This window comes from Staurois parvus, unplaced genomic scaffold, assembly GCF_062004578.1.
Source record: "Staurois parvus isolate SC_StPar_1 unplaced genomic scaffold, SC_StPar_1.0 ptg001051l, whole genome shotgun sequence".
Taxonomy (NCBI): Eukaryota; Metazoa; Chordata; class Amphibia; order Anura; family Ranidae; genus Staurois; species Staurois parvus.
In genome coordinates, this window is record NW_028318847.1 from 1,443,316 (window position 1) to 1,455,662 (window position 12,347).

The following is a 12,347-nucleotide window of genomic DNA, read 5'->3' on the forward strand; positions in this document are numbered from 1 at the left end:
TGTAGATGTTAATGCAAACAAAAAACCTACCCGTTTTGGCAGTATTGATTTCCAGGGGTTTTAAACCAAGTTTAGCACGAAGTTTACTAGAGGAAAGAAAACAAAGAAGCTAAAACTTGCTATATGGTGTCCATAAAGCATTTGTAAATGTAATTTATTCAAATAGGGGGCTCAATCTTGCATGTCTTTTAACATGCATAGCGCAGCTCAGCTCTGTAACCTGCTCCCAGGATTAGATTGGCAGCAGCAGGACCCCACTGCTGCCTCTGTGAGCAGAGAGAGAGGAGAGAGCTGCTGATGGATCGAGATAGGACTCTGGTAAGTATAAAAGGGGAGTGAGGGGGTGATACAAACACTGGGACTTTTTTTGCCTTAATGCAGAGAATGTTTTAAGGTAAAAAAAAATGTCCATGCTTCAAAACCACTTTAAAGTTGGATCCAGGCAATGTACTAATTGCAAGGTTGATAATATATGAATTATTTTATCTATCAAAGCATTCGTGATCCAGACAGTACAGTCAGGTACTCAACCTTTACTGCAGCAGCAGCAGTAAAACATGATCAAGAAAACACCACCACCCTAACTAGATAAGTAAAGCCAGCCATAGACGGTTCGAATCTTGGCCGGTTCATCAGGGACTGGTCGAGATGTGAACCATGTGTGGGCAGACTGATTGCACCCAGGTTGATTGAGCAATCAACTTGGGTACAACCAGCATGTCAGATATTCATGCGATTATTGCCAGCAGCAATAAGCACTAGCAATAATCACTGTGTTCTCCCAAAAGGGATGGCTCCCTGTGCCCCCCCACCGCCAAGTTTTTTTTAAATATTATGGAATATTTATTTATGGTACTTCTATAGCGCTGTGGTTGCAGGAAAGAAAAATCGTACATCTATGGCTGGCTTAAGGTGTAGCTGCACACAGATAATCCCTCTGTTTTCTTCTGTCAGTAAGTGTACTGTTATCACATATGCAGTGCCTACTGGCTCCTAGTTCTAGACTTCCCCTTCCCCCCCTTCATTTCCAATCTTAGGAGTTGAAAAATATGTAAGCCCAACATTTCATATTCCTGATATGTGCCTGCTGTACCATGTACCTGTATGAGAAAGTATCCCGTTCTCTTTGTATTGCTTCTTTTAATGTGAAATCCCTAGTGTTGCTGCCAGTCCCTCTGATTTCCAATTAAAAATTGATCACACTAAGAATACACCATGGTCAGTTCTCTAGCTGTGCTGGGAACTCAGTGTGCTCTCCTCCAATTATGAGACTTGTCCTAACACACCCCATTGCACAGCCTTTCACTGGGTAGATCAGTGTACTGCTGTATCTCGTTCCCTAGCTAATATGCAGCTGAGAACGGAGGGTATTTAATCACTTATAAAAACATTATAAATATTTTTTTTATATGTATACACAAAACACTTTGACTTTTTTAATTTCTATTTTAAACTGAATTTGTTTTACAAGGTGAGGGTTTACAAATCACTATAAGCTGGCCAAAGATGGGCTGAACAAAACGCCCAACAGATTTAGTTATTTTATTTCAGGTACTTATATAGAGCTGTCAATTTACACAGCGTTTTACATATATTTTGTACATTTACATCAGTCCCTCACCCTCAAGGGGCATACAATCTAAGGTCACTAACTTACAGTCACACTAGTGGTGCACCGAAATGAAAATTCTGGTGCCAAAACCAAAAATTCAAGATGCACTTGGCCGAAACCGAAATGGACGGTTTTTAAAAATATCTATTTTTGGAAAAAACAAACAAAACAAAAACACAATATACACCCCAATTTTTTTGTAAAATATGAAAGATGATGTTACAGCGAGTAAATAGATGGTACTATGGTACTTAAAAATCTCCATGAGTGACTCTTTAAAAATGTCTACAGGTTACCAGTGTAAAGTTACAGAGGAGGTCTAGTGCTAGAATTGTTGCTCTGACGTTCGTGGTGATACCTCACATGTGTGGTTTAAACACAGTTTGCATATGTGGGTGTGGCCTATGTATGCGTTCACCACTACGTGCAAGCATGGGGGGACTTTAAACTTTTTATTTATTTATTTCTTACACTGTTGCTTTAAAAAACAATTCTAATCACTTTTATTCCCATCACAAGGAATGCATGCATCCCCTGTGATAGAAATAATTAGTGACAGGTACTCTTTATCAAGAGCTATGGGGTCAATAGGACCACACATCTCACCTCTACAATGTAAAGCATTAGTTAAAAAAAAAAGAAAAAGCATTGATCTAGTGCTTTAAAAAAAACGAAAAAACGAAAACAAAAAAAATCGGAAGTGATATCGCTCCTGCAAGGGCATAGAGATGAGTGGAGACCATCTTTCCTTCACTTATCTCTATGCGCAGCGTCGGGATCGTTTGGTGGTTCTCAGCGGGGTATTGGTGCTTATTTTCATATCAGCCAATGGCTGATAGGGGTGTTTTTGGCTAAAACGTTTCGGCCACTGAACTTTCGGTGCACCCCTAATTCATACATACACATACTAGGGCCAATTTAGACAGGAACTAATTCACCTACCAGAATGTCTTTGGAGTGTGGGAGGAAACCGGAGTACCCGGAGAAAACCCACGCAGACACAGGGAGAACATGCAAACTCCAGGCAGGTGTTGCCGTGGTTGGGATTTAAACCAATGACCCTAGTACTGCCAGGAAGTGCTAACCATTTAGCCACTGTGATGGATGGAGGAACCTTCCACTAGGACATTTTAGTCTGACAATAGGACCCAGAGCTGTCAAAATATACTGATCAACGGTGTTGCTGATTGTCAAAAAGTTTTCCAACTTGTCAACTTCTGCAGAAAAGGGATGGCCACACACACATTAAAATTTAGCTTGTCTGTGGTGAACTGGACAAATTTTGATCTGTCTATGGCCAGTTTTACTTTACAGTAGAGGGGTAAGTAGGATAAATTCCAGAAGCATATTTCTTTAGACCTTTTCTTCCCTCAGGTTCTATATACTAAATATTATCTTAATGTTCCATCTGATATCCAATAACTTTACTTGGCATTTTAGCTCTTCACATGCATGTTTCAATTTGCCTGCCAAACAGATGTTTCTATAGTTCTATTGATCACATGAACACAAAGGTTTCTGATCATCTGTACAGAAACTCTGGCTGTGAAAGAACCCAGCATGATTGCAAATATGGAAGATTATTATTAAAAACTACACTCTTACTATTTCAGTGGGATTAAATGGTTTAATGATTGTTTAAAGGCATCCAAGTATGCTACCAGCAGCCTTCTCCTACAGTATTCAATTGAAATGAAGTGATGGAGAAATAATCTCTGTAATTGTGCTGGGTCTTAAACACGGAAAGTACTGGAGACATTAGATCAGTTTGGTAACAATTTTCAGAAAAAGTCTGAAGCAATGTAACTATATACACTGCTCAAAAAAAATTAAAGGAACACTTTGAAAACACATCAGATCTCAATGGGGAAAAATATGCTGGATATCTATTTTGATATGGACTGGGTAATGTGTTAGGAACATAAGGGTGCCCCATCATTTGATGGAAATGAAAATTATCAACCTACAGAGGACTGAATTCAAAGACACCTCGAAAATCAAAGTGAAAGAATGATGCAGCAGGCTTGTCCATTTTGCTGAAATTTCATTGCAGCATCTCAAAATGGTATTCAATGGTATGGTTTGTATGGCCCCCCCATGTGCTTGTATGCGTCAGGGCAAGCTCCTAATGAGATGACGGATGGTGTCCTGGGGTATTTCCTCCCAGATCTGGACCAGGGCATAACTGAGCTCCTGGACAGTCTAAGGTGCAACCTGGCAGTGGTGGATGGACTGAAAAATGATATCCCTTTTGGATTTAGGTCAGGCGAGCATGGGGGCCATTCAATAGTAGTACCAGCATAGGGTCTGACAATGGGTCCAAGAATTCCATCCCGATACCTAATGGCAGTCAGGGTGCGATTGTCTAGCATTGTTACAGGCAGCATAACGTTCTCCACAGTTTATCCAACCCTTTCATGTCTGTCACGTGTTTAGGGTGAAACTGCTCTCATCTGTGAAAAGCACAGGGTGCCAGTGGTGGACCTGCCAATTCTGGTGTTCAATGGCAAATGCCAATCCAGCTCTATGGTGCCAGGCAGTGAGCATAGGAAATCTGGCCCTCAGGCCACCCTTATGAAGTCTATTTCTGATTGTTTGGTCAGAAACATTCACACAAGTGGCCTACTGGAGGTCATTTTGTAGGACCCTGGCAGTGCTCACACTGTTCCTCCTTGCACAAAGGAGCAGATACTAGTCCTGTCGATGGGTTAAGGACCTTCTTTGGCCCTGTCCAGCTCTCCTAGAGTAACAGCCTATTTCTTGGAATCTCCTCCATGCTCCGGAGACTGTGCTGGGAGACACAGCAAACCTTCTGGCAATGGCACCTATTGATGTGCCATCCTGGAGGAGTAGGACTGCCTGTGCAACCTCTGAAGGGTCCATCTTTCACTTCATGCTATCAGTAGTGACGCTGACCCTAGCCAAATGCAGAACTAGTGAAAAACAGTCAGAAAAGAGGAGTAGGGGAAAAAAACGCCAGTGGCTTCCACCTGTAAAACCATTCCTGTTTCGGGGGTTATCTCATTGTTGCCCATCTAGTGCACCTGTTAATTAGTTTCAGCTGCTTTGGTGTTAATGAAATTAACAACCCCCTCGGCTACTTAACTGACCAGATCAATATCCCAGGAGTTTAATTGACTTGATGCTATACTCTGATTAAAAAGTGTTCCTTTAATTTTTTTTGACACGCACACACACACTTGCCCCTGGAAGCTGAAAAACACTGAAGCAGACACCGCTAACTTCAGTGATCTCCACTTGCTTCTCAGTCCTATGCCGAGTGGCTGGCCGCAGCAGCTCAGTACAAATACCATTTAAAGAATGCTTTGCATTTTCTAAATTAATGCAAAGCATTCTCTGACTGGACGAGGTGAAGAATGTGAATTCACCAGTCCACCCTGTCCAATCAGAGAACACTACTGCGTTCTAAATACAGCATGGCAGCTGCTTATCACGGGACCCAGAACCAAGTGGAGATCACTAAATAGCAGCATCTACTACAGTGATTTCTAGCTTCCAAGGGCATTGGCCAGGTATGGTATATACATAGTTACATTGGTCCAAGCTGGACCAATGTAACTATTTATAAATCACCCATACCTGGAATTCATCTTAAAGATTGTGAACTATTTCTCTAAGCACAGATTTTCCTTATACTTACTTTGTCTCCTCAATGCTTAACGAAGAATCTCCACCTGCTGATTTAGGAGCAGCACCTGAAAAATGGTAATTACAGTTATACAATCATATAAGGATGCAACAGATGTAAATGTTCAAAACAACCACGTAACTCTGGATTAATTTGAATAGAGGGCTTTATGTCACATATAAGAAAAGTTAAGTGAAAAGTTTAAACTTCTTTTCCACAATTGCCCCCAATGTAAGTCCCTTATGATGCTTTTCCCCAGACTTGCTGGTGACTTAGGCTGGCCATACATTATACCATCTTCTTGAAAATTTTGCTTTAGAACAACACTTTCAATTGTATCCACTTAGGCAGGCCCTTGCACTACAAAGTTGCAGGTAAATCGAAAGGAAATTGGGCAGAAAAGTGTATAGCGTATGGCCAGCCATAGGAGATGCAAAAGCTTGTCACGAATCCTAAGTGGATTGCACCACTCACCCCTTCCGATTTCTTAGTTTTTTTTTTAATTTGTGATAGAAAATGTTTAAAAATTAAATAATACAAACAACAAAAAGTATATGTATAAACAAAGGGTGAACAGCACCTACAAGATCCAGTTTAGCGCAAACAACCAGAGCCTCACCCAACAGCTTAGGCTGACCATACATTATATAATTTTCTAGAAAATTTTGCTTTAGATTTACCAAAAACCATATAACATGAGGTCAAACCTAAACACCACTTTCAATTGCAACCAATTAGGCAGGCCCTTGCACTACATAGAAAAAACAAGCAGATGCTTCGACTCCTGTGGTGGAGGATGGACTCCACAGTGACTGTAACCACACATAGGATGCCTATAAGATGCACACCTTGCTGCTCTCAACAGACCAGGGAAATCCAAATGAACTGCATACAAAAAAAAACCAAAAAACAGAGGGTGCACTAGCCTAGTGCTTTACCTAAGAAAATTGGTTTATTGTATAAAAAGTGATATACTTACAAAAGGATAAGAATCAGACTGGCTCTGAGGAAGAGGCGTAACCTCAAAATGCGTTAGCAATTTGAATATCTATAATCCCCTTTTAGACACCATCCAGGGAGATTGGTCCATGCTGTATTTTGCATGATGTGCGTTTGATTTTTATCACTTTTTATACAATAAACCAAATTTTCTTTGGTAATGTACTAGGCCAGTGCGCCCTCTGTTTGTTTTTTTTATGCCTTGCACTACATAGTTGAAGGTAAATCTAATGAAAATTGGGCAGAAAATTGCATAGTGTATGGCCAGCCTTAGGAATCCAAGGCAGCAGAGGTTGCAGCACTAAATACAAGTAAATGTAATTGCAATAAAAGCATGTACAAACTGGCTACAGTTTCAGGCATCACACTCTTTGTGAGGACGATTAGCAGATCTACTACACTAACAATTCAGAATTCAAATAGTATTGTGACTGGAAGTGAAATAATATTTAAAATAAACTCACAACAGATGCAAATATTCATTATCAAATGGCAGACCCCAACCACCACTGCACCATGCCCGACACTCACACCAGGACAACCAAAAGGCAACCCTTACATCCAAGATCAATAGCAAAAACTAGTGGTGCACCAAAATGAAAACTTCAAGTGCTGAATCCGAAAATTTAGGATGCACTTGGCCAAAAACTGAAACAGACAGTTTTAATAGTTGTATATATTTTTCAAACGCAATTTTTTTGGAAAAAAATACCACTATAATGAATATAGAAAATTATATATACACACACATTTTCTTGAGAAATATGAAAGATGATATTACGCTGAGTAAATAGACACCTAACGTGTCTTTGCTTTAAAATTGCGCACGCTCGTGGAATGGCGCCAAACTACTGAACTTAAAAATATCCAGGGGCGACGTTTTAAAATCTCTACAGGTTACCAGTTTAAAGTTACAGAGGAGGTCTAGTGCTAGAATTATTGCTCTTGCTCTGACGTTTGTGGGGATAGCTCACATATGTGTCAGCATGGGGGGATGGAGGCACCTTAAACTTTTTTTATTACTTTTTTTTTTTCTTTTTTTTTTACACTGACCCTTTAAAATGTTTTTTTTTTTTCTTTTAAATCACGGATTCCTATCACAAGGAATGCTAACATCCCTTGTGATAGAAATAAGCAGTGACAGATCCTCTTTATGGAAAGATATGGGTCAGTAAGATCCCAAATGTCTCCTCTACAATGTAAAGCATTAGATTAAAAATATAAAATAAAAAGGCCTTGTTTACAAGGCACAGGAACCGGAAGTTACAAAATGACTTCGCTCAAGTTCTCCAAGGGCATAGAGATGAATGGAGGCCATCTTTCCTTCACTGATCTCTCTGCCCAGCATTGGTAATGCTTCTTGTCTTATTTTTTCAGAACAACAAAAGATTGATGAGGATAAATGGCGTGACTCAGGACCACGACTGCGCAAGGGAAAATATGACAAGAAGCATTACCAGTATTTATGGAGAAATGGTGACCACTTGCTGATAAGGCTGTTCCATATGTGCGGATTGGCTGATTGCAGTTTGTTGCTCCCATACTTTGGATACCTCTACAGATCATCGCTCCCAGAGCAATTGCTATTATGCGGATTTATAATGTGATCAGCATATAGTTCTGGTGAGTTTATTCATTTCATTCGGTGGTGGATTTTTGCACAGTGTTTTTTGATTTATGCAAGATTCCAGAATTGATTATCACTTTTGATGGTGGTTGGACTTTTATAAGCATTATGGACATTATTTCGTATTTATTATTTTATTCCGTTTTTTTGTGGTAATTTATTTTTAGCGCATTCCTTTATTCATTTATGTAACATGGTAGGCATTAGACTCAGACAAAATTCTATCCCTCAGTACCTGGGATAGAATCAGGATAGAGACAAGGCCTTTACAAGAGATCTGGATGATCCAGAAGGCACAAAAGGTTTGTATGCTAGAAGATAAACCAGATCTGTGTACCAAGCTCTTCAAGGACAATCTGGAACCACAAAAATGTTGGAAGTCTTTCCAACTTGATCCTGTAGAGAAGTCTGGATAGAAGACATACAGGAGGATACTAGTAGATCACAATGAATTTGTCCTAGGACACTACTGATCTGTCTGTTGCTACCGCATTCCTCAGCCTTGTGATGAATTTGTCCACTCTGGTATTGAGACAAGAGTGTAGTAGATCCACATTCAGAGTTCTCCAACTGGAGCATTATCCGCCGAAACACCTCCACATAAAAAAATGGACCATTGCCTCAGCTAATTCACCTGCCAATTGTCCACTCTCTTCCCACAGCAGAACGTGGTAAATCTCCTGCACCACTTATCCACATTTCGTGCCCCACTGGTGATTAACATATTAATGAAGTGGCAATGTTTGACTGAACCATCTGGTTTTCTCTTCTGCACCGCACATATCTTCTGTGGAGTCATCCCATGAGGATGCAGAGTCCAGAACACTGATGGGAAGGCAAGCATCCTCTTTTTACCACTGACTATGAACAAAGTTCTGAATACTAACCCCAGCTGAAGAGGCAACTGTCATAATGATCAGTTACTGAATGAGAAGGACTCACCCGAAAAGGGGAAGAAACATCAGCAAACTCAGAAGTGACACACTGGATCAGGAACAGAGACAAAAATTTCTTTGTCCATGGACAGAGGAAATGTGTTCCTCTTGCACAGCATTTCTCACTGGAGAGTCAAAGTATGAAACTGAGCAAAGGCGTCCACTTCAAAAGGAAGGGACCATCAGTCTAACCCCCTCATACAGGAATGAAAAATGGTCCACTGGTCATGACAAAGACTTCTGACAAGTCCTATAAGGTTGGTCTCCCTTATGGAGTAAAACAACCATCGAACAAAATGAAAACATTCACAAAGGCATTTAACAATTTTAGATCCAGGATTGGATAAATATCCTTTTCTTCAAACAGTAATAAAGTTTGAATAGCTGCCCTTTAAACTTTCCTGGGGAGGAATCAGGTTAATCTAGGAGCCTTGAGCTAGGGCTTCTTGGATGGCTAGAGGGAATTGTGCCAGCTTCTTAGAATCCAGAGGAACATTTTTTTCTCTTTTTTATTATTATTATTGTTGAAGTTGGGTGATTTTGTTTCAAACAAAAGGATAAGCAATTATATCTTTTTGTTTAAATCTTACTATTTTGTATATATTGTTTTGTGGCAGATTTATGTAATATCAACCAATGATGTTTTTTCTCTCCAGATGTTTATCTGTCCAGTAGTCATTCATTCTGTATGTTAGATCCAATTACTACCAATGCCCTGATATTTTGTTTCATTGGCCATCCTTCATTAATATTATATTTTTTCCTATTATTAAATGGTGGTTTTGTGATTTATATCCTGTTTTAGCCTTGGTTGAGGGTTCGGTTCCCTCTTGTGGCATTTTTTGGTATTACAGGGCCATTTTTGTGTCTGGTGATAATTGTTTAACTTGGATGTTTTTTTGATGTCCAACGTCGCTGACCTATGACGGAATGAAGCCAATGTCATGACGTCATCATCGTGTGTCGCTCCATGTGCTCACAATACTTCCTCTTGGAAGTTTTTGTGCCAAACCATCACTATTTAATGTCCATTGACCTTTCGGGCAGCAAGGACTACACTGGGGCTCTTGTTTGGGCAGGTTTTGCCCCTTTTTTGTCTACTGCTGGGACTTCTGCCTTTTTGCCATCCTGGGAGCGGCCAAGCTTGGGTGTTATCATTGGATCTTGATGGTTGGTTGTCGCATCCTTGCGCAATTGTAACGGTATGCTTTCTTGGCTTTATACAATGGTTTGTCTATTTATTTTAGCCAAGCAATGGGTCTTTTTTGTATTTTGATCAAATATATTATACACTGGACCTTCTCTGTAATATATGCAATTTTTTGACTGACTTTGGGGAGGAGGGGTGTAGTTGGTTTTCAGAGAAGTAAGAGACCTATATATCTTTGTTCTTTCATTGTGGAAAGTTTTTTAGTCTTTAATCATTAATTATCTTATGGACCCTTAGAACATTGGTTTGGCTTCTGCTATCTGTCTGACCAGAGGTACTCTTGGATTGATGGTTCCCGATTAGGACCAGATGTACTCTTGGATTGGTGGTTTCCTCCCCGGTGTCTGCTGAATTAAGCTTTCTTCTTGTATTTTCTACCAATATTGATCTTCATCCACATTAGGTGTTACTACTGTACAGAGCATCATCATCGGTTGGTAATTTTCTGTCTTTACTGTATTTTTGCTTTACATTTTCACTGAGTTTATTGTTTCATTTGTATTTTCATTGTTAATTGGTTTTGATTTTTTGATTCCACTGTAGGCACGGTTTTGTTTTTCCTAAATTCCTTAAAGAAGTGGGTCATAGCCCACGAAATGCGTCGGATTCCTTGACTGATTTTCCATTTTTCTAATTCAGTCCCATGGAAATACATTTGCCGAATGACGATCTATTTCTTTAATGTTATTGGTGGGGCTCTTGCTTGTGACGCTTTTACATCCCGGGCCAGAGCCTTTCCCCATTGCTGTTAATTATAGATCTAAATTGTGTTTTTGCTTTACTATGTATGTGCCTATTTTGTCTATTGTCTTTTTTACCACTTGTGTGGGTTTTTTAATAAATATGATAATAAAACATGTTATTTTATCTAGTGTTTTCATGTGCATTTCTATACTTTCATATGGTATGGTGCCTTGAAAAGCCCCATTAGTTTTTTCTTTGTGAGGGTTTTTGCTTTTTTCTGATATAATAGGGGTGTGGCACCTATAAAACTACTCCACAAGGACAGGTGAGATTGAATGTCTCTCCAGCTCCCATACAATTTTCTAACAATTACATAGTCTGGCTGAAAAAAAGACAAAAGTCCATCTGGTTCAAACATAAAAAAAAAAAAAGTGATAATCCTATATAGCACATTTGATCCAAAGGAAAGCAAAAAAACAAAAACACAAACACAAGCAAAGCATTATCCAATTTGTTCCTGCAGAGAAAAAAAGTCCTCCCTGATCCCCCAAGAGGAAATTGGATATTCTCTGGATCAACTTTACTTATAAATGTTAGTAACCAGTTATATTATGTGCATTTAGGAAAGAATCCAGGCCTTTTTTAAAGCAATCTACTGAGCTGGCCAGAACAAACTCTTGAGGGAGTCTATTCCGCATTTTCACAGCTCTTACTGTGAAGAAACCTTTCCATATTTGGAGATTAAATCTCTTTTCCTCCAGACATAAAGAGTGCCCCCTTGTCCTCTGTGATGACCTCAGGGTGAATAACTCACCGAGTTCACTATATGAACCAAATCAAGAATCACGCTTCTCTGTCTGGCAATCTGATGGACATGTCTGGGTTTGGCTATTGCCAGAACGGTACCTGCCTGACTGCATTGTGCCAAGTCTAAAGTTTGGTGGAGGGGGGATTATGGTTTGGGGCTGTTTTTCAAGGATTGGGCTTGGCTCCTTAGTTCCAGTGAAGGGAACTCTTAAGGCATCAGCATACCAAGACATTTTGGACAATTTCATGCTCCCAACTTTGTGGGATGGCCCCTTCTTTTTCCAACATGACTGTGGGAGGGAGAGAGAGGGGGGGGGGGGGTAGGGGGAGAGAGGGAGGGGGGGTAGGGGGGAGGAGAGGGGGAGAGAGGGGGGGGAGAGAGAGAGGGGGGGAGAGAGAGGGGGGGGAGAGAGAGAGGGGGGGGGAGAGAGGGGGGAGGGGGGGGGAGAGAGAGAGGGGGGGGGAGAGGGGGGAGGGGGGGGGGAGAGAGAGGGGAGGGGGGGGAGAGAGAGAGGGGGGGAGAGAGAGAGAGGGGGGGAGAGAGAGAGAGGGGGGGGAGAGAGAGAGAGGGGGGAGAGGGAGATTTCTTCACAGTAAGAGCTGTGAAAATGTGGAATAGACTCCCTCAAGAGTTGGTTCTGAATTGTATTCAGTTTTGTTTTCATTTACACTCTGCCTACTAACACATGTGCAGTATACACTACATTCAAGGTTTACTTCTGGTGATAACTGTCAGTTGTCCCTCTTATGTCCATTCTCAACAAATCTTTCAAACTCTAAAATGGCTGTTGTTACAGCTGATCAGGTGTGCAGCATCACTGCAA

General features: G+C 40.5%; 1 protein-coding gene across 1 annotated transcript in view; it reads right to left on the reverse strand.

The window, feature by feature from the left end:
- SART1 (spliceosome associated factor 1, recruiter of U4/U6.U5 tri-snRNP) overlaps nt 1-12,347 on the reverse strand; it is a 78,989-nt gene that overhangs the window by 45,557 nt on the left and 21,085 nt on the right. The window contains exons 3-4 of the mRNA XM_089658035.1: nt 5,274-5,328; nt 31-86 (exon numbers count right to left, since the gene is read on the reverse strand). Of these exons, the coding sequence (XP_089514161.1) occupies nt 31-86; nt 5,274-5,328 (111 nt within the window). The remainder of the gene's footprint in view (nt 1-30; nt 87-5,273; nt 5,329-12,347) is intronic.